This window comes from Cuculus canorus, chromosome 2, assembly GCF_017976375.1.
Source record: "Cuculus canorus isolate bCucCan1 chromosome 2, bCucCan1.pri, whole genome shotgun sequence".
Classification (NCBI taxonomy): domain Eukaryota; kingdom Metazoa; phylum Chordata; class Aves; order Cuculiformes; family Cuculidae; genus Cuculus; species Cuculus canorus.
The window spans coordinates 26,608,146-26,631,712 of NC_071402.1; the positions used below are offsets into that span (position 1 = coordinate 26,608,146).

The following is a 23,567-nucleotide window of genomic DNA, read 5'->3' on the forward strand; positions in this document are numbered from 1 at the left end:
ATGCCATCATTTATTCATAAAAATGAAAAAAAAAGTTCCTCTTTGAACGTTTGGAATTTTAAGTTCATTCAGATGAAGATCTGTCTTCATATTAAAATGAATGTATGTTTCACAGATGGTGTAGCTCTCCTTGGCTCTGAAGTGCGTAGGGAGTTCGGTTCTGAAGACAAATAAAAAATCCCAATAATGAAAAGTAAATGTAAGGTGCGTAGAAGCACTACAAATAGGAATATTCTTCTGCAAAATGTCACACCGTTTTTATAACAAGGATAACACCAATTGCTAAACAGGTATCTTCTGTATAAGTAATGGTTTTATAAATGAGTTTTGGCTTAGTACTTTTTTATTATTCTTCCTGTAGAAGCTGTGACAAACTGTACTGTACTGGGAATGGAAGCAACCTTTGACATTTTTAATACCATCATTTTGCTTAAGAAACCCAGATTTACATAAGTGTGAAGTCTTTTAAAAAAATCTTAGGTTTCGCAATCCTTGAAATTTTCAGTTTTTCATGGCTGTCGTGAATTTAATGATAATCTCTTCAACTCTTCAGATGTTCAAAAATGTTTTATGTCTACCGGAAGAGAGAGATGCAAATGCAAATATTTGGACCTAAATAATCCACCAAATTTTAGGTACTTAGAGGAGGTTTAAGAGCATAGCAAGAAGGCAGGATTGCTGGAGGTAATTTGGTTTATTTACCTTTTCACCTCTTTCTTCATTCACTGTAAAAGATCGGAGGTGGCCTCCTGCATAAGTTGGGTGTCTCACTGACCTTCCTAAAATTAGGTGGAACTAATCTGGATTGTTAATGAAATTTATTTTTGGTAATATATTGCCTGGAGTGCAAAGGGGACTTACTGGAAGTAACAATGCATGTTTGGTTCCTCCTGCTTACATGAAACTATGAAACAGCATGATGCATATCAGAGTAAAATTTGCGATTCCTAGATTGTTTTAATATGGGATATGGGACAGTGGTTTTTGTCCTTGTGTAGAACATTAAGATTATTTTAGCAATATTTGTTCTAACTGGAGTTATAGATCCCACTTTTTTATTAATTTTCCTGAATTTAACAGAATTTAAATAATATATGCTGTTTTCAAGGTTAAGTAAAGATGTTAAATGTCTTTTATTAAAAGAAAATTAAATAAGCCCCAAATGAAACTAAGAGCTACATTCTGCAGGAAGTACTGACAGTGTGTGTGGTGCACACCAGAGGTGTGGTGAAGACTACTATAAGACTGATCACTAGAATATGAATGCATTTTTTCTTTTTGCTTTGTTTTGTTTATTTGTATGTTTTTTGAAGTAGTAGTAGTACTGAAGGTTTTTTAATACTTTCTCTTGGCTAAAGTATGGTTGAAGTATTCAGCAGCATTATTCTTGCAACTTTGGCTCCAGATTATTTCCACTGCATTTCTTCCATTGCCATACAGGCAGATCTTTGTTACTGTACTTCGGCAGTCCACCAAAAAAAAGCCGTTTAAAATAACACCAATGGTTTCCAAAATGCCTACATGCAGAAAGCTTCGCACTTAAAATGCATTTTACCAATTCTTTGGAATAATTTGATGTTCGCAGAGGACCTGATGTGCTCCTTGGATTTTTTTTGAGGAGTATAAAAGTGTATTTTTTCTCTCTTGTAACTTATAAGTATTTTAATATCCATTATTAAACTGTGAGCAATGGAATTGACTGGTGAAAGACCAGTGCTTTCATTGCCATTAATAGGCTTTCAATCATATTAAAAAATTATTTGTCTTTTGAATTCGGATTATTAATCTGCATTGCATTCAGCAACAACAACAGAAAAAGATTTTTAAGTGAGATATCCATTTTCAATTAAGGATAAGGTACTTCTGTGTGTATGCGGATCTTCACTGTGCATTCACCTGCATTTTCAGTGGCGCAGTACTTTTGCATTCTGTAGTGGTTCTTTTCTGTCCTGAATTTTTAATTGGTTTTCTCTCAACTGGCTAGCTATACTTCAGCTGCAAACCCAGTCATTTCATTAATTATTTTTATTTCTTTAACATGCCCTCTATTAATAGTTAGGCGGGTTATTAAGAATACAGACATACTATCAAATATCAACACTAAGAAAGTTTGTACACATGCACATATGTAGGTCTTTGAGTGTTCACTGGTTCACACTTTAAGTCTAATCTCTGTTATTAATCATTTGTATTGCACCACAAATGCACATAGTGCAATCTTTGTGTGAAATACTCCCTTTTTTATTAGTATTTCTGAAGTCATTCACGGTGTGTTTCTATTTCATTAAAGTCATTGCTTTAAATTCTTTTTTTGGTTGATATAGGCTGTGTATGTATCAAGAATTGTGAGTTGGGATTTGAACACTCCTGTGGCCAGACCTTGAATGGTCATTCAGAATTGTTTTTTATCTCATGAAATACTATTAACAGTTGGAGGTGATAATAGGCAATTTATTGTGTGTATTAATTATCAGTCATTGCTGCCGAGTGAAAGAGGAGGAAAGGAAAAATCATGCGTTCTGCGTGTGTAAGCCTTCACAGGTGAATTAATAGATGAGAAGAGAAAAGAGTTGAAGAAACAGTGAAGGGAACCATGAAAACAAAGAAGTCTTTTGATCTGGTAGTATCTGAATTAGCAATGAACAAAAAAAAAAAATCATTCAAGTGGGCCTTGCTTAATTTTCTTAAAACCATCTTTTGTAAAGACTTGAACGTTGAGAATGGCTCGTGTTGCCTTCAAATGATCTGAAATTACTCTTGAAGTATTTTTAGTAACTTGTAAAACAGAATTGCCAAGCTCCTTTACCTGTTTTTTAAATGGTTATGTAGTCATTAAAATTCCAGGGACCTCCCTTAGATTCAGAAAAGAAATAGAGGAAAAATCAGGTCCTCCACTTGCTGATGACTGAGGCAGAGGAGCAGCCAGAGGCTGCTGTGGAAAAACTTGAGTGCAAATCTCGTTTACTGTAAAGTTAAGATGATCAGGTTTTGGGGGATAGCCATTCCTATTTTAAATAGGGAAAAGGCACTTTTCAAATTGTTTCATGACTCATAAAGGTCTCAGTCTTTTCCTTTATGGAAATCTGATCAGAAAGTTACATTGGAAACCACTCCCACAGAACGGTTCATAAATATTAAATATTATCTCTTATTAATCCATATTTTAGTTTAACTCTGGCTCATGTCAAGTTTCTTCCTCAGGGAACACAGGATTCTTTACAAGAGAAGGTGATGAGCCACAGTCTCCGAGGAATTAAATTGTGAAAACAATCTCGGTTTTGTACATGCTAATATAGATCTGTTATTCCCTTTCCACATCTATCACAACACATTTTAAATTGTGGCTGATCTTTTATGCAAATAGCTGTCTTATTAGACGTTGCGGCTGTATGTGCTAATGTCTCCATGGGTTTCTCGGGGTTTGCTATCTAACCATCAAAGCAGCGGAAATGAATGATGATTACTGCATTGCTTTGAAGAACAAAGAGAGTGGAGGTTCTAGATGTGGGAGTCGGTGACACCGAACCACATGGACAAATGCGAGCAGTTCTGTGGCTCATATTAATTTGGGAAGTAATTTTTGCCTGCATTTTCCTCTTATGTTTTATTGGAACTGGTAAAACTGCAGAAATGTACAACTGATGTTTTGTAACAAAACACTAGAAAGCTATTGAAACTGTGAAAAGCAGGTCAAAAAGAGTGGCACAAAATAAGCCAAGAACTAGTTTTGCAGTGTAAAATGTATCTGTTATCTCCTCAACTAGCTTAAATTTCAGATGTTATTTTACACTTTCAGTACTGTGATGTGAATATTATATGAGAAATCAAACTCAGTCAAGAAAATGGCTGGAAAGCATAATAGATGGGAAAAAACCCCCAGTGGATTACAGTTCACTCCTTCTGTGTCTTATATAAAATGGAAGTATTCTCTGAATTAAACCAAAGTAATATATGGAAACATTAGAACACTAGGTTTGAATTTCAGTTCAGATTTAAAAATAAGGGTATTCTTTTATACCATATTACTCCTGAGTACCTTTTAAAAGATCTTGGTGATTTTTGAGCACCAAAATTAATTTTACATGCTGTCCCAAACTTTAAATTAAGGAGCCTTGTTCCATCTGTGTTGTTCTGGTTTTGTCACTTGGCAATAAATGCAGAATAAACACCCAAAAAAAAAAAAAAAAGAAACTTTGGAGGTTTAACAGGCACAAATCACTGATAGGATCATTCCTGCAGCTGTACTTAGAGCCTTGTTTGAAGCTATGAAGGAAACAGTGGTGGATATGCAAGGTCGTGATGCTGACAGTAGTGCTTTGGTGTGCTTTTGTGCCCATGGTTTGGCATCAGAGTGCTTTCAAGGGCTGCACTTCCCAGACAGTGTGTCTTGGCAGGGCACAGGAAAGGACAGAAGTATTAAAAAAAAGTATAAAAAAACCTGTTGCAGATACTCCAGGGCCATACGTACGCAATCTGCAGATGGTTTGTGGCTACCCAGGATGGCTCAGCCAGAGTTTGCCCTTGGCACTGTGCTCACCAAAGCCAGCTGGGAGAAGGCAAGCGCTGGCTTTGTGTGTCTTCTGTGCTTGAATGGTAAATATGACACTTCTGGAAAATGTCAGTCCTCTTGTGAGCAAAGGAGTTGATGTTGGGATGCCTGTGTCATAACGATGGTCAGATGGGGGGGCTTATCATCACTGTGATGAGTGATGTCTTCAGCCCAGCCAAAATGGTCAAAAACTAGTGTTTAGAGCAACAAGTGTGACTATAAAAGCCAGGTATGTTTTGACTGTGGAAAAAGATGTGAAATGAACGTTTTTGTGGAACCTTACTCCATCCTTTGAGAGGCAGACCTGTGAGGGCATGAATAGGACACCATAGGGTTTTAAATTGATATCTTGGGAGTTTGCTAAAATGCTACTCAGATGACACACACTCAATTGTGTGGATGGTGTGGGAGCACCAATGTAGAAAAAAGAATGGCTTTGCATGAAAGATAATGCAGTTCCTTGTGCAATCTTAGTGTCACCTTCTTGCACTGTACAGCATGAGAAGCCCATTTAAGAACTGAGGTGGTTGGAGGTGATTTAAACTCTCAGGCTGAGGGGTGTAAAATGGGCACAGCCCCAGCTCTCACCTTTTTTCTCCACTTTTTTTTCATTCACAGTTCTCTAGAGCCCATGTCAGGGAGGTTGGAGAGTGTGAGGTTGCTATGTTTCGGGTATTTTGTTCCCCTCTGCTCAGGGTTGCTGGAGGGCTGCATCTGCAGGTGGGTTTCCTGAGCAGTTACACCTGTGGCTGCACACATGCCTAGTCCTGCCTCAGGCTCCCTGGTGTAGCGTAAATGTGTTTGCCAACAGTACAAGCACCTCACAATACTACATTCACTCCTTGGTTTACTAAAGAAAAAATTCTATAGGAATGTAATTCAATGATACCAAGTGCTGAATTACAGTGCAATCAGTTTAAATCCTTTTTTTTTTTCCCCTTTTATTATTCAAACTAACAGACATTCTGTAGTATTAATAACCCATGCAATAGGGAAAAAGGTATGTTTGGAATTTATCAAGTAGGCTTCAGAATAGTGATGATTGACTCCAGTGTCTCATTGTATTGTGGGAAGACATATCTTTGTGTATAGTCATGTAAATGTTGCTTGTTACAGTTTTTTCTGGTAAGTCGTTGATTTCCTTAGTGACTTATTTAGGAATAATGCTTTTTTTTATATATTAACAGTGATTTTTGGATTGCAAACGATGGGTAGAAAAGATGCCTCTACAGCAAGGACTCCTGTTGACCAGTACAGGAAACAAATAGGTAAGAGATAGGAAGAGAAGTTTGTGTGCTTAAAAAAGTCTGGTTTTTTATTCCTCTTCAAAAACAGTTCATGTTGATTGTGAGTGGTACAAAATAGTACGTGCTCCAGGAAAACATCTTTTGCATGCTGTTGACTAATTCAGCAAAGCTTTTATGCAGCCAGTGTTTTGTGTAACTTGGAAAAAGTCCACATTTTGTGTTTTGAAATTGTAGTGAAACACTGCAGTGCAGTGACTACGTGATATTTCTAAACTGTTCGAACTTTCCTGATTTTCCTGTTTGTCTCCATTGTAAAATATAGGCATTTCTGACAAAATACTGTTGCAGCTTTATAACATTCTTTTGATATGGTGAATGAGAAGGAGCATTACACCATACAGTGACATCTATTCTCACATTAATGGAATACTTTTAATATTTTAATCATTTATTTTCCAAGGTTTTTTTTCTGTTCTTACTCATTCTAAATCTAGGTAACTTGTTACAGAATATGCACATTCCCTCACACAGGTGCCTACATCACAGACACAATTCCCTCTTTCTTTGCTTAAGTGTAAAGGTGACTTATTTTTAGAATCCATATATAGGATTCTGTCTCTCTAGTTGTTAAATAATATTATAAAACAGACACGGTATTTTAAAAGTACATATATAAAATAAAGTACCTTAATCTATACTCGGTTGTTTAAGTATGTGACTCTGTTTTACAGTTGGTAAGTACCCACATCTGTGTTTTAATATGCAGAAAAATAGCAAGTGTCTAGGAAAAAATAGGCAGTTTATAATGTAAATATTTTCTCATGGTGAAAGGGCTAGGGTTTGTGAACAATTTTATTTTTTATTATCTCTTAATTTTTTTAGTGCTACCTTACTGTTTTAATATAGGTGTTTTAATGCTCTTTTCTGTATTGAAAGTTGGAAGTAAGGGACTATTTTATATTTTATTTCTTTTAAATAGCTGTGGAATGCTCTATCTTTTGTAATCTTGGGCAGTTAATGTGGTTGGCTTCCTAAGTTCATTCTCTGGGATAGTCAGAAATGTGGCTGAAAACCTCTTAAGTACTTTTACAAATGTGAAACAGTTATACTGGACGAATGCTTAACTAGATGGGCTCTCCACTTTTCTGTGATTTAGTTTCATGTAGAAAACCTCGCAAGGGAACTAGTACCTGACAGAAGATGACACTACAAATATTTCACCCAAATAGGTGTGGTGAGAAGCGGAGCCCTGCAGCTTATCTTCAGGAGAACTAATCATGTGTAACTGGGCGTTTGGAGAGAGGAGGATTGCATTGGCTTATGGCATTTTCTCCATGTGTTTTTCATCACCGTCACTTCTTTTTCATCCATCTTCTTTAGGGTTGCTTTTCTTTCTTTTGTGAACACCTTCAGATGACCACGGTTAGTTGTTTTTTGAAGACCTGCATAGGGTGAAAGAGCCTGGTCATCTCCATTGGGATCCCGGGAGAGCAGGCTGGGCCACTGGAGGGCCAGCGAGGTGCAAAGCTGCGTTGAAGTATGAAACTCATAAAATTAGCTCCTGCTGTTCCACAGCTCGGGCTACTTTTTGTACATTGCCAGTGCATGGCACCACAGTTGCACATCTGTGACATGGCGGGACTCATGAGCTGTGCCTGGAGCAGGGGAGATGACTGATGCTGTAGCAAGAGGATTTCTATTGGGGCCCAGCACTCAGACGGATCCTGCTACATAGCTGACTTTGGTTTTGCGATAACATGTTGTATCAACAATTTGACATCTTCCCTGTTACACGATACAGCGCTCTGATCCATTGGGTACTGCAAAATACAGTGTCTGGAGGGGCTTATAATAAGCTCGTTTTCCTTAGAGGTGACACGTTGCTCTTACTTGGCAAAAGCAAGTGTTAAAAATTATTGTAGGGAAGAATGCCTCACACAGGCAAGCAAATAAACTATATTACCTTGGAGGTGTTTCTGTGATTGTAGTTTTCCTTAGAGGACAGAGAACAAGAACTAAAATAGACTATCCACTGCCGTTTGCTCTGATGATGGTTATTTCAGCTCCCACTCTGGTCAGTCACTGATGTAGCCATGGAGTTTGCCAGTGGAAATTAGTTCTGATCTCGCTAGTCAACTTAATGAATGTGAGGGAGGGTGACCCGAGAGTTTATGAATATGGTTTTATACTTTAATGTTATGAGCATGTTTGAGTTTTACATATAAGTGTTTTGGGCTATCTTTAGGCCTGGTAGCTGAGCTTATTGGAGCTATCATTCTTTATCATTCTGTTCTCATTATGCCCTTAAGTGCAGTGAGTGTGCTTTGCATCTGGTCTTGTCACTGGGCACCAGTGAGAAGATCCTGGCTCCATTTTCTTTACAGCCTCCCTTCAGGTACTTTTATACATTGATGAGGTCTCCCCTGAGCTGTCTCTTCTTCTGGGTGAACAATCCTAGGTCTCTCAGCTTTTCCTCATAGGAGAGATGCTCCACATCCTAAATTTTAACTCCTCCTGATCCAGTTCTTCATGATCTGATTTTATTCAGATACTTATTGAAAATTATACAGGCAGAATTTCAATTTTTTCTTAAAATCCGTTCATCAAATGAGCCCTAGATTTGGCAGCCTAAGTACTTTTGCAGGGATACTTTAGTGTTGTTATGACCCAAATAAGGGAAATTAGGGGATCATAACAAGTGTGAGGCTGTTCAGTAGAAGACCACACAGAATACAGAACGCTGTCATGCTCTGTGACTGTGTGGAGTCACTGGGAGGGTCCTTCTTGTTTGTGAGAGAACAGAGACAGAAGGCTCACCTGTTTTGGAGATGGATGTTTTATCTCCCTTTCCCAGATAGTTTATATCTAGAGACAGTGGGTGAAGGGCGGCTGCATGGGGTATGTCTTTAAAAAAATTAATTAATCAAACTGTTTAAAGTTTTAAATACGTGCTTGGAGTGGTTGCCATCCTTCCTTTCCAGACATTCGAAATCTATCTATCCATTCTTGAAAATATGATGGATGCTAGCTGAAGAGCTATGTCTTGCTAACTAATGATATGGAGTTATTTTTTAGCTCATAATTTAATGTTTTCTAGCCTTGATGGATAGAAAGTAACCAGATTGAAACATTTTTAATACTTTTTTTTAATGGAAAATGGCAGTCTTCAAGGAACAACATGTCACAAAGTCATGTCAACTTCAACATAATTTTCAGCTAGATGTTTAGTGGAGTAATTTGAAATAAAAGCAGATTTTTAATTTCATTTTGTTCCAAGCTTTCTGTTTTGTTCTGAGTTTCCATACGGCATGCCACATGTTTGCCCTGTGCCACAGTTCAAGTTCATGTTGATTGTTTCAGCCGTTTGCCTTTTTCTCTCCTCCGTGAGTGCAAGATCGCTTATGTATGTCTTATTTGCCACTGTGCTGTTAGTGGTTGGTATTTGCTTCAGTAGCATTTTCAGGGGATTCCTCCACCATAGAGATTGATACTGCTCTTCTCTGTTAGCTGGCTTTCAGCCATCTCTCCTGCTACCAGCCAAAATTTGTCTGTATTGCCTCTTGTTCAGCAAGTGCTCTGGGATCCAACAGTGACACTGCCTTTTCTGTGGGGAGCAGAGGCGGCCTCTTAGTTATCAGACAAAACTGGCACCAGCTTCATGGAGACTGTCCCCAAGTGGAACATGGAACAGCAGCAGCAGCCTTTTCAAACTGGCTTAGACAGTGCCTGAAGGAGTGAGGAGGCTGCCAAGGGAATCTTTCCCCATTCAGTTCCCTTTGAGCAGCCAAGAGTCTGAAGGAGTCATGAGGAAAAGTAATTTCAACGCTCTTTATTCAGCTCGCTCTCACATACCCAAACATATACCTGTAGTGCAGCAACAAATGGGGCAGCTGTTCTGCATAGCGTCTCCTTCTCACTGCTGCTGTTTGTGCTGCTGTGTTTAATTTGCTGGGATCGGAGGAAAGGTGTGAGGCAGTATGCATCTTTCTGCATTTATGCAGCTTTGCTCTGCAAATGCTGTGAAAATAGCAACAGGTTTTGCACCATATTTGCTTTGTTTACTGTTATGTGTGCTTTAAGTTCCCAGAACAATTCCACATGTATATTTTCCATCCTTCTTCATCTGGTGTGTTGCTTGCTCGGCATGGAAGCTGCAGGATTTGTGGGTAGTGTTCATGACTCGTGTGATTGTGGGATCCTAAGCAGGCATACTGAGGGGATTATAGCGTAACTAAAACCTGGTCTACAAATACGGAATGTAGACATACTTTTGGCTCCCATTACTATTGTGTTGCTGTAGCATAATTTTTCATGAGGAGAGGTTGTTTGCCAATCAGTCGACCTCCTATTTGTAGACTCAAAGGTCTGCTTATTGTCTGTTCTCTATCTTCTGACTTGCTGGCTTGATTCTTTAGGGGCTGGAGCTTATATAGGCATAGCCCAGGGAATCTCTGGAGTAAACAAGGTTCCATACATCCCCTGGGAAGGAGTAGAAGTTATGAATGAAAATAAATTCTCAAGATGCTAGGCTGAGCATGATAGCTCAGTGGTGGAGATGGTGTTTGTTGACGTAGCACATACAGAGCAGTGGGGCGGTGAAGGGGACTGTGTGTGAGTCCCAAGACCCCGGCTGAAGCAGTGCAGGAGGGGAGAGGGAACTGCCTACATGAACTGAAAATTAAGACTCTGTAGGTAAAGTCACCCCCTCTTTAAAATTTCTTGATTTGGGGAACTGGTGACTCATGCAGAAGGCATCTCATCCTTTTGTCATGCCTTATGGTCCCACTGCAGCCCTGATGAGATGGAGAAGAGCTTGTCTTTCAGCATGAGCGTGGTGGGCAGGGCTGGGCTCTTTTGCCTCGCAGCTTCCTACACAGAGTAGCTCAGCTGTCTGCTAGGTGATTGAGAAGGAAAGCAGTCCCGGTCTCCCCACAAACAACTAGGAATTGTTTGTGGTAATATGGTTGCACTGGCAAAGTGAAAAAATAAACGGATGGATGGATGGATGGATGGGTGGATGGATGAGTGGATGGGTGGATGGATGGATGAATGGGAGCTGTCAGCAGCCAGAGAGTCTTTGTGTTTCCTACCTCCAGCCATTGGCTCAATCATGAGCTGGACGTATTGCCTCCTTGTCTCCAGGGGGAAGCCCTTCTTGTGGCTGATTGCCATCTCCACTTGCTGTGCTGCTAAAAGAAGCATCTTTACCCTGTACCACCTCACCTTTTTCTCTCTTTTCCATTATTGTTCATCTTCTCTATTTTTTTACAGAGTTAATGTCCCTCTGCCTTCCTTGTATATGTATGCCATTACATGCTCAAATCAAACTGGCCCTTAACAGTCCTGCTTTTTAGCTCAAAAAAGGGAAAAGTGTTACATTTTGATACATTCTTCTGAACTCTATTACATACTTTAAAGTGAAATGTGATTGTTTTGCTTGTTATCATCATCAAAATTTTAAATTTCATTTCTGAAACAACAGTAACGCCAGCAATGGCAAAAATATTTGGACTATATTTGTGCTGAAAATTTCAAAATTATACCATTTGTCACAAAGTAGGAATTCCTGTATCTCTGGTCTGTTAAGAAAAGGTGCAGGACCAGAAGGCAGCATTTGCATCATTGAGATTGCTCTCTGCTGTCACAAGCAGAACTGTAGCAGGACTGATGTCAATGAATTGAAAAATTCTCCAACCAATTTTTTTAATTAGTCATCTTTTTTTTTTTCACCACATTTCATGACAGTCACCTCTTTACTGGGGGAAAGGTAGTAGAGGAAAAGTGCAGAAACATATACTTGATGTTCTAAGTTGAGACAAATAGGGGAGAGACCTCTCCTGCTATTTATTTAGGATGTAAAACCAACCCAAGAAATAGGCAATTCCAGTGCATGGTTTGCCTCTTTTTTTTTTTTTGCATATGGAACACTACATTTACTGTCTTGAATTTTTCTAATAAAACTGTACTATTAAGCACATAATAAAGAGAAGTAGGAAAAAAACACCTCCTTTTGCTATTATGTGTGACTTGGCAAGTTTTGGAATCTTTTTCCTATGCTGAGTTGCATACTTTGCAGTGATGTGCCATGATACCATTTGTAGTCCCTTTTGTTTGGGAGGGAGTTTGATGAAGAATTAATTTCTTGCACAAAAGTTGATCTAGATCTTTTGGTCAATGATTGCTGCTTTGATTTCAGTTTTGTGCTAGTGTCACTGCTTTCTTGCAGGTTAGAGCAGGAGCAGCTGAGGTAAAAGCCAGTCTGGTTGTACTAACTTAATCCACATTTTTTGTTGATTTGGATTTTTTTAAGTATGTTATGTGAAAGCTGATGATAGATTTTTAAGCCCATACAATATGCGATCACTTATTTTTTCAAGTCCAAAACAGTAAAGGCTGTGTTTTATTGCTTTATCTTAGAGTAAAAGAAGTGGTGGTACATCTGGATATGTACTTGTGTTTGCAAGATTATTATTTAACTTTCATTTGCTGGGCAGACACAGCCACCACCTGAGCAGGGGTGGAAGGGGTGGCTGCAGAGCCCGGGGATGGTGGGAGTGTGCACACATTGTGCATAAATGCTAAGGAGGAAGGTGGTATATCTAACCCTTGGCTCCATCCCCTCTCCACAGTAAAACTATCGTTTCTTTGAAGTTGTTTGATTATACTAGTTTTACTATACGTTTATACTTGTTCGGTACTTTTGTACAGATGGAGGCTTATAGTCTGCTCTTATTTCAATCTCATCAGCAACATCACCATTGCACTCGATGGAGTCACTACGAATTTTTTATAGGTGTAAATGAGAGTGAAATTTGACATGCTGTTTCCAATTGCCAAACTACATTTCAGCATGGTGTTATTTCAAGCACTTGCAATTCTTGTAAGGGCTCTTGCAGTGATACATATTTGTGCTAGTACTTACTCTCAGCTTCTGATCCATTCTTCAGTGGATTCTTTTCTGCAGCGAAAAAAATCGACCTAAAACAACTCTTTGCATCCTCTCCGAAATACATAAAAATTTCACTATAGACACATAAGCATGTATATATTACATTCCGGGGCAAAACGGTTTAACATTTTTAGACATTCGTGTACCAGGCTTTGAAAATCTTAGCTGATATGCATGAAGGATTGACTTTGAAGTACTCGTATTTGAATGTGAATCTGTAAATCTAAGTTTAGACGTTCATTTCTAAAAAATCCCAGATGTAATTTTTCTGTGTATACAGTGTTCATTTCTATGCATTCTTTGTGTGTGGTGCATGTTCTTATATTTGTAGGTAATACTGTGTCAATATAAATGCAAGGAAAGTTAGGCAGTTAATTATAAATCTACATAAGGCAGCACTGCAGGGAGTATAAAAATGAAATACCCAGTGCACATGCTTCTATTAAGATGTGCTTGATAGATGTTTAAGGTGGACATTATGCATAGCTGCATTTCTTCAGTTACAGTGCTATGAGAAGTAGTGCTATTTTTTTGGTGCTTTTAAGTTTTGTCCAGCCCTTGTCCTGCAGTGGAGGGTTGCAGTCTGTTAAACCTCCTTCACCCTCTGGAATAGCAGAAATGAACGCAGCATGGAGTGTGCTGAACATTGCGTGGGACACTGGTCTAAGAAGAAAGGCATAAAGTGCCCTTGGCTCAATTCAAGAGGTTTATCTGAAGAGACTTTTGTATTTCATGTTTCAGGATCTGACCATGTGTGTCATGTGGTTCAGCAGGTATTGCACCTATTTATGGCCTTTAATAAGATGTGTTAGATGGCTGTTTTCAGAGTAAGCATGACCATAGAACAATACTCTGGTTTTTGTAATTAATTTCTTCATGTTGGTGATTGCTATCATGCAGTCCACTAGTTGTACAATGTCAGGGATTTCTGTAACTAGTTTTTATTAAAAACATTTTTTCAGCGAAAGATTTCACTTCTGTTATGCTTTATTTTGTTAGAATGTTAGGGAAGGGCTACATGTAGTTTTCAAGGTCTTGAACTATTTATGGGATTGTCTGCTAGGCCCTACATAATACTTGCAGGCTTTAAGTGCTGGGTGGGAAATAAAGTAACAGAGCAGTGGGAAAGCAATCTTAGTAAGCTCAAACTGCTAGAATGAAAATATAAAATGGCAGTTGCTTAATTTGAATTACAGTAACAGAAATCACAGACAACACACGACTAGCTTTTTCCTCAATGGTTAAGGCAGATTTAAAATAAACACTATTGAAAGTGTTCACGCTTCAAAATTATTTTGATTTTTTTTGTGTAGCAGTTGAATCAGTACAGCAGAGCACCATGAAGTGAACAAACAGCTCTACAATAAGAAGTGGAATGTGAGAAATCAAATACTCCACCCTGACTGAGTGTTCTGGTTGCAGTTAATAAATTTACAGCTAATATAAGACAATATAATCTGTTGTTTAATCTCTGAAATACTTTAGTTGAAATCTGGTTTTCGTCATCGTCCCAGCTACAGGGATACTCTGTTTACATTGGGACTGGCTGAGTTTTGCTCTGCTAAGCTATTGGTACTGTTCTAAAATAACGCATATATTAAATGATAATATTTTCGAGAATTTTGACTGCATGTTAAATAGGAAAGGTGGATAAAAGCCTGCCTTTTCCTTGGTTTGTTTTCTGTGAATATCTTATTATCATCACCATATCTGCATTGGTGCTGTAAGATTTGTAGCAATACTAGTATCCTCAATTGTGATATTTGGGTTTTCATTAGCAAAGTAACAGTAATTTTAGACTGCATCTTTCTTTGTTAGAATTAATTTTCCTGTGGTATTTTAACTGAATACCTGTGGGCTTTCTTGTTCATAAGAACTGGGGTTTGGATGATCTAGGGTGTGATAGGTAAGAGGATGTGACACAGCTCGTCACTAAATCACTTGCTCAGGTTCAGCCTAGGTGATAGTCATGGGAAGATGGTAACTGCCTGGCAGATGTTGGGTGGCATTTATGATGCGATGTTTGTGCATTCTGTTCCTAGTGGAGAAGTGTTGAAAAACATCATTATTTGTTGGCAGTCAAAACAGAGAGGAGCCGGATAATGAAGTAGCATATGGAGTGAAACAGTGTCTCAGCATTAGATATGGTCCCTTCAGCTCAAGGTTACAGCATACTGATGAGAACATGGCCCAGAGTCACTGAAGCTGTTGTGAGTAAGTCTGAACTCAGAGTGTGCCTCAACTTAGTACCTCTGGAGCATAGTGCTTGTGTTGGCCTGCTTCTTAGCAGCATTAATTAACTCGGCCATGATGCTGTGTGTTATGGCAACGTACCTCCTGATTTGAAGTTGGCCTGCATGTAGCCAGTTCACATCACAGGCAGAATGAGTGTGCAGCTTTTTGTGTAGACCTGGCCTGAGCGGCCTTCGGTCACTGTCACTGAAGATCTGGAGGAAATTTTAAGTTGAAGTAGAGGCCTCCAAGGACTTTTGCAGGCAATGAGTGGAGATGTGTAAGAATCACTTTGTGGGCTTCTGTTCTAACAGGTGAGAAGCCTGAGTTTGGGTGCATGATTCATGTCTGCACTTGTAGGCTATACAAGCCTGTTACGGCTTTCTGACACACAGGCCAACTGGCATCAAATGTCCCTGACCATACTGTTAAACTCCTTGTCCCTAAAATGGAGTGGCTGCTTGCAAACTGCTTATTGAAAATTGCAGTATGTATTTTTAGAGGTATTTTTTGCTGTCTGCATGGAACAATGATGTTGTCTTCCATACATGTGGAGGGCACAACGAAACCTGAATGCAGTTCTTGTTTTTTGGCACAGCCTTTTCCGTAATGTTCAGGTATAATGCAGTGTATTTTTGACTACCAAACATTAGAAAGAAATGAAGTGCCTAGTGGGATTGTCTCTGAAGAAATTTTGGCAGAAAAGGTAGGCTGTGGTCCACTGTGTCTTTTCTGGAATAGATGGGGACTGTGCAAACTGGAATGAACTGCACAGGGAGAAACATTGAATAAATTGCAAATCAAATAGAACTGAAAGTACAATCCTTAACATACTTCATACTGTGAAGTGTCTCAGAAAATCGACCTGTTAAGTACAATACCAGATGGAAATGATTGGTAGAGTTACAAGAAAATCAGACTAATGTCTGTAACACAGGAGGCTCCATGTATCTTGATAGGCAGCTTGGAAAACCACAGACCCTGTAGCATATATTCCATGGAAGAGTCTCTGTCCAAATGAGTTAATGGAAAAAGCAAATATGACCTGTTGTGTTTGTGCAGAGAAAACTATCAAATTCTAATGAGTACTCATCATGAAAAGGACAGAGGGAAGTTCTTTCATGTATTCTTCAGAGAGAGAGAATAAAATTTTTGACAGTAGCAAAAGCAGAAAATATGTAGTCTGTGAGTCTGCAGGGGATCATCTCCCCATCTTCATTCTATCACTGACACAAAAAGAGAAATTAAAAAGCATAGTACAGTGCTAACTGTTTTGCTTTATCCAGCTAACTTTCAGGTAATTTTTAATCTGAAGAGAATCACTTCCTACCGTCAGGCCATGAGTAGGAAGGTTGGATTTTATGGTGGTGGAGAATTGGGACAGATATCACACTCCTGAATTTAGCAAAATTATTGCAGATGCTCATCCTTGTAACTGGGAGCAAAATTCAACCTGTAATTGTGCAGATAAAATTAATAACATTTAGGTGCTGGAAAAGATTTGTTTGTTGTCAAACTACTATCAAAGGGCTGTGCGTGTTGCTAACTTAGTAATCATTTTGGAAAAGTTTCGCAAATAAGGAGCGTAAACACCAGTACAGGTTGCCCAGAGAAGTTGTGGCATTTCCATTTCTGGAAATTTTTGGAAATAGAGTTGTATCAAGTATTGAGCCACGTGATCTACCTTTGAAGTTAGCCTGACCTAGCTTCTGGTTAGAGTAAGCAACCTCCGCAGCTCTCTTCCATCCTGAATGACTGACATTCTCTGCCATTTTTCTTATTTGTTTCTGAAATGCTGGTAATAATTTGCTTAGAGTTGTACTGATGAAGAAATGGAAAACTAAGGATATGGCACTTCTTGTACATCACTATGTGGGGGTGTCAGGGTGGGTTGCATCAGCATCTTGAAACATGGCTTGTATCTTTACTTTGATGACAATCTAGCTCAATACCAATGCTGTCAATGCATCAAATGGAAATCTTAGCAGAGATATCCTCTTCTTTCTGATAATCAACCAAAGTATGATCATAAAAAAGAAGTGTATCTTATCCTTCTGTGTACTTAAAGCAGAGGTAAGAAATATCAAAGCTGTTAAATAGGGCACTGGAGATTGTGTTTGACTTACTGAGTACTGCTTTGCTCAAACATGTTTAAGAAAGATGAATCAAAAGTGAAGGAAGTGTTGAAAGAACTACTAGGATGACCAAGAATAGCCTTGTTTAGCACAACTGAACACAAACTAAGACAAATATGGTTCCTCTCAGTGGATGTCTTGAGAGTAAGCACTTGAGAAGACAACAGTCCATATATATACAGTCTGTAACTGTGTATAAATTGTTCATGAAGAAACATAGCTGGAAATTAGAAGGCAGTTTCTTACCAACAGGAGGTTGAGCTTCTTGAGTAATGTCCTACTTGTAGTGCTAAAAACAAACAAACAAAAAAACCAAAAAAACCTGCAAAGCTTTAACTTGTTTTCCATCTGATCGTTTTCTATGATCAGTTTTGAACAAACTGAATGCTATGGGTGCCTTCACTAACAGAGTGCTGGATTTCAGTAGTTCACCGAGTCCTTCCTAGTTACATGTTCCATATGGACAAAGTTTCACTGTGAAGTGGAGCAGCTTTCTGAGATATTTATAGCTAGAAAATGTATTTGGAAGTATTGCCATAACTTTCTAACTGTAGTTTTACTTGTGGAAAAATTAATACTGAGTATTTTCACTAAAATAAAAAATTTTGGGAGAATTGAAAACATAATTCTGAATTTCATAGGCTTTTTTCCTCTTTGTTGAAAAGAATATGAAATTCATGCTGAAATTACAGGCTGGAAGGAGAGGAATGACAGGAAAGAGCCACATTTTGGTCATAACACCTGCCTTTTTATTCAGTGCCTGTGCTTTCAACATAATGTAGTGAAACTGTCAAAACATTTCCGCAGTATTGTCTTTTCCTATTTGTTTTGTTGTTGTTTTTTTTAATAAACTACTGGGTGTCCATTTGGTGTTGCTGCTCTTTTTGTTCTTCATATTGTAGAAATGTAATACTTAGCAATCTAGTAGTAAGTATAGTGTGCAATTTCTCAGAGGATCCCCAGCTGTGAATCTTTGACAGGACTTTCCTGTGTTGCCCCTTGGCTCTAGCTGTTGCGGCATGTCCCACTGCTAGGAATGGAGCTGGTACTAAGGCATTCTTGTCATCTTTTAACTGGGAAACTAAAAAAAATGGTTCATATCAAATACTCCTAGCAATTAGCTCATCTCCAGGAGGGCAAAAAAAGAGTGTTTGTATACTATTTATAGGCATAGTATTTGTAGGTTGTGAAGGAACCTGGGAACATGTTTCGTTCAGTAAGTAAATAGAAGGAGTTTGGGCAAAGTTTACAGCAAATGCCAAAAGTTGTGGAATAAGGGCATGGTAATATGGGCTGTCTCCATGGCATACATCACTGACTGAAGTGTTTTCTTTATGTGGAATTCTCTTTCTGCATCTATCTACTTGTTTAATGAATGGCATATGCAAAAATCAGTCATTTACCAAGAATTATTTTAACTTAGCTTAGCATCTTGTAAAGGAAATTGATGTGGGTGTGCAGCACTAAGCATTACTGAAATCTTCAGCATGAAATTCTTCGGAAGTGCATACCAGTATAAAATTCAGCATAAAATTTTGGAAGTGCATACCAGTATAAGGGACATTGAAAGACTTTTGTTCTCAGTAAGTCTTGGAATTGGTAGATATTGGCTAGAGTGAGTTATAGTTAGTTAAAACCTGGAGTAGAAAGCAATCAGGGCACATGCATTTATGTAGACTCTTTGTCACTAACATATCACAGGGACATATCAACTGAGGCTGATATTTGATCATGGCATGGGATGCTGGCCTCTGAGAAGAATGAGGTAAGACCATTTCTTTGTGTTACCACATCAAATCTCTGCACCTCTCCTAACCCAAAAGAAGGAAGAGTGCTATCTAGAACTGTTTGCATGTTTGATGAATCAAAGTGTGCATGTCTTGTTCAAGGTCATACCCAAATCATGCTGCTGAGAGAGGTAAAGATATTCTGCTCCTGGTCTGTTACCCCAACCATAAATGCATTTGTCATCTTTCATGGGTCTCTTGCCTCATTTACTGCACTTCATCCAACTTGATCAATGAGTCTTATCATCCATATTTACTTAGCTGCTGAAGGAGGAAGGGGCTTCTGAGCAGCATACATTATCATAAAATGATAAAAATTCATACAGTTCTGTATGTGTGTTAGGAGCAGACAACTTTATTCGTTGAGTTGTCCATGCCTTCCTTTGAACTTGCTAGTATATGCACCTGTATTAAAAATAGAAGTGGGTGCCTAAAGATTTTTTCTATGATATTTTTGTGGAGAAAAACAATAAAAAATAAAGCACTAGCACACCAGAGAACCGTCATTGAGTGCTTTTGTCACACTCTGTAGCCCTTTCATTGTAAGAAAAAAAATACTGATTAGAACATGAGCATTAAATTAACATTGTATTTATGCCATGCCTTTGGATTTTGTATCAAAATAACTAAGAAGTAACTCAATATAAATCTTCATTTCATGCATATTTCACTCAAATGTTAGTTGCAGTAGTTTTGTTTTAATAATTTAGTATCCTCTGTTCTGCATACGTAAAATCCCTTTGCTAAATTCTTAGAACTTGACATAATCGGTTCCACTGGCTTTTTCTTGGATCTAGGAAAGTATGTCTGTCATAAGGACTGTGTTGTTACTGAGAGTGAAGTCGTGTCTTGTCTCTTCTGAGGAAATGAACTGTTGAAAAATGGGCCATAGCGAGGGCATGTGACTTTGTTTTGTTCTGTATTTCTGTACCTATCTATCTACAAAATGAGACAGAAAAACAATACACTCCGAATGTGAGACTAACATCTGGGTTGGGAGGAACTGGAAAATTACTCTGAAAAAGAAATGCATGGACTGTTTTTCACTCTCCATACTATGTATAATAAATGTGTCCTTTCTGGTATGTTTAAAAAATGGAATCAATCAGAGCGAGAAATGTTAATAGAGAACTGTTGAGGTAATTTACAAATAACCTCTCTCATCTGTCCTGAGCAATACCTGTCCTGTCTGTTGGGAGCCCACCATGACATGAGGTGGGCGACTTTCTCTGCTGATGCTGCACATCAGGACATTCATGCAGGAAATGCACTTAAATGAGGACCAAGTCACTGGTCGCTTAATGGTGCATCGCTGAAGTTACGTGTCCTGTATCGTGTGCTAGAATGTACTGGGTGACTCCACACCAGATGGACTTCTTCAGCAAGGGGAGACAGAGTAGAGTGAGGGTTACACAGGACCTTTGTGATCAGAGCAGTGCTGATATAAACACTTTGTGGGGAAACTGGCATAGCTAGAAGTTAGTTTTATGTTTAATTCTGTTTAATTTTGTATGCTTTTAATTCCAGAAATTGAAATTGCTTTGTGCATGCATTTATAAATATTTAGCACGCAGTTTTAATGAATAAGAAATGGGCTTTAAAGGTCACTAGCAAATTTAGTTACTTTTTCAGATACTTTTTTTAATTGTTTCCCGTTATATTTGTAAACATAATTCTAAAATCTTTAAAAATAAATTAATATAGGCCATCAGAGAATCATCCCTAATAGATAACACTCACGAGTGTTTTTCAATTCTGCTGCACCTTTAGACCAGGATTTCAGGGCTTCTGATGAGTTCCAAAGTCTTGCAAGGAGAAGAGATTTCCCAAGGTCATATAGTATATAACTTCATGGAAGATTCAGGAACAGAAAACACCTCCATGCTTTATCTGCTCTAACCGAATAGTTTTCCAGATGGTAGGCTATTTTCCTCAGCAGTCTCTCCAGTTTTGTATGTTTTCTACAAAAGGTAGTGTACTTAAAAGATCAACTGTGGAATAAAGTTTTGGGAAAAATTATTCTGAGAGCAATCTGTGTTTCTTTGAATAAACTGCCTAATACATGTATTTTGCTATTTAAATTGTTTATAATATAATCATGTCCAAAATAAGGCTATTACTAAAACCTACTGACTTTATTCATGAAAACATCAACAGAGCACTGACACTGGATGATGAAATTAAGGTCTCAAATAAATTAAAGGTAACAAGGTCTCAGACAAAGTCTTTGTTATCACTCTGAAGGCAAAGTGGTTGGAAGAATACAGCATTTAAGTTACTTGACGAACTTATATGTCTAAAGAGAAGATGTGAAGTAAAGCTTAGTTATTCTTCATTATATATTGAAGACTGCAGAACTAGACATTTGCCTGTAATGCAGCAAGCCCAGTTGTGAAGTCAGGAGTAAGATGCCATTATTGTACATTTTAATACAGCATATGGATACAGACATAGTTCCTTTTCTACGAGCCTTCAGAAAGGGAAAAGATAAGAATGGAATAGTATGTGTGGAAAAATAAAGATGAATTTTAGAGTTAGCCAGGCTCCTTTATACAATTATCATAACACAAACACAGATTTCATCACTGGCTGAAGACCAATTTGGCTTTTGAAGCTGAAATTGTGTCTCCTAATATGCCTTCGAGACGTTATTACACCTTTAGTTCTGAGGTCCATAAACTATTACTCTGGGTGCTCATAAATATGCATTTCCTTTACACTTTTAAGTAAGCTGCTATCGCTGTCATTCACTTTTAGTTAAGACCTGTCAGATGGTGTTTCTGTGGAAGGAAAGAAGTTTAAAGTATGGGCGAACTGAAGATGCATAGTTCTTATGAGTGCTAAACTTATGAGTTAGAGAGATTATTCCTCGCAAGTAATTTTAGGATCTCAAGGGATAATGGTGATGTGTACAAGAGATGTTCCCTTCTCCGCTAATTCCATTAAAAGCCTCTGATTTCTGCTTTGCTAGAGTGAGACTCCAAAAACCTGCTTCTCCATCTTACATAATCACTTTCACAGTATCGTGTAACATCCACCTCTGCTAAGACTGTCAGTGCATTGACTCGTGGAGTGACAGTGATATATAGGTCTGACAAAGCATCCTTTGCAATATGTTTCATTGAAGTGAGAACTGCAAGTGCTGACAGTATTACTGGAAACCTTTTACTTAAGCAGAATTAATAAATTACAACTTGTATTTTGGGATGGTCTTGTAATATACAGCTGGTCCAGAATGATATGACTTACTAGTAAGGAATTACTGCATCTTGGCAGACAGCATCCAATTTATTTTCAATTGTGAGAAAAGCATTATTCACTGGATAAGACACTGGATCAGGATTTAAGGCTTGCAGGATCACAGTTGTGCCATTCTTCTGGACCTGACCTCCAGACCCATGTGGTGCCACAGTCCCACTGTGAAATCCCCTAGGAATAGGCCCTGGTCACACATCAGGTGGTGTGGGATTAACTGCAGCAGAGGGAGAGAGATCCTCCCCTCCTGAAACACCACTGGCCCTTTATGTAGAAGATTTTATATTGTTTTATGTAGTACCTTGTGATGTTATGGTGCTTATTCAGCAACCACCATTGTGAATGGTTTTTTGTGATGTTGCCTGGCAGCAGCATGATATAGACCAGAGTAATATGGAATAAATTTCAGATCAGTGATATTGAAAACATTTTTCAGGCAGTGGTTGCTTTGGTCCTCTTCATGTACTCAAGAGGATAAACTTTTGCTAGAGGTGTGGTCTTGAAGAGTTTCTTGCAGATTCAGATAGGGTAGGACTGTTGAAGGAGTTTTCTTCATTGGGGAAAGAGGCAAGGGGGTATTGCTTTCCTTTTGATCATGGTCTTAGAATCATTTATGTTTGTGTTGGCTTTTTTCCTAAAAAAATACCCTTTTAAGGAATCTGACTTCTTGTGTTCTGTTTAAGGTTAAAAGAAACTTATGTAAGACACTGGGAGAAATTTCTGGCTATGTAGTTGCAGGGAACAGAAGAACAGAGAAGGTGTTTTGTGGAACATCTGTTACATGGATATGTTTTATTGTGGGCAACTGAATTGGACGACCTGGTCATCAGTCTCTATATTTTCCTTTATTGTATTTAAGTGCTTTCAGTGGAGAACTATTAGTAGTATTTTCCTACCTTCCTGCGTAAGCACTGGCTAGCTTTTATTGGCGCTAACCTCTAGTAATTATAAAGCCAACATCACAATAACAAGTAAACAGATGGGACAGATACTATTCATAAATTATTGAGTGCAGCTTCCTCATCCTTCAGAGTAAACTCTTCAGGACAGGGACAGACAGTATCTTGTAAGCACCTACAGTACAACAAGGAGGTAAGCAACAGCCAACATGATTTGTTAAATCAATCCAACTTTCTTCTCTGACAGAGGAGCAAACCTGGGGGAAGAGGAAGAGATGCCATATGCCTTGACCTTGTCAAGGCTTTTTGACAATGCATCCTGGTAAACAAACTGGAGGTGCATGAATATGAAGCTGTATAAGATGGGCACCAAATTGGTACAAAAGCTGTTCTTGTTATTTATTATATGGTTTATTGTCTGTTTGTTGAAGTTGTAATGGGGGATCCATAGTGGTCTGTCCTGGACCCAATATTTTAATTGTAAGTGGGATGATGGATGCAAATTATAACAATG

General features: G+C 38.3%; 1 protein-coding gene across 1 annotated transcript in view; it reads left to right on the forward strand.

Annotated features, from left to right (window-relative positions):
* Nucleotides 1-23,567, forward strand: part of TRIQK (triple QxxK/R motif containing) — a 60,835-nt gene that overhangs the window by 12,236 nt on the left and 25,032 nt on the right. Inside the window, exon 2 of the mRNA XM_054059398.1 lies at nucleotides 5,737-5,817. Within this exon, the coding sequence (XP_053915373.1) occupies nucleotides 5,757-5,817 (61 nt within the window). The 5' untranslated portion in view covers nucleotides 5,737-5,756. The remainder of the gene's footprint in view (nucleotides 1-5,736; nucleotides 5,818-23,567) is intronic.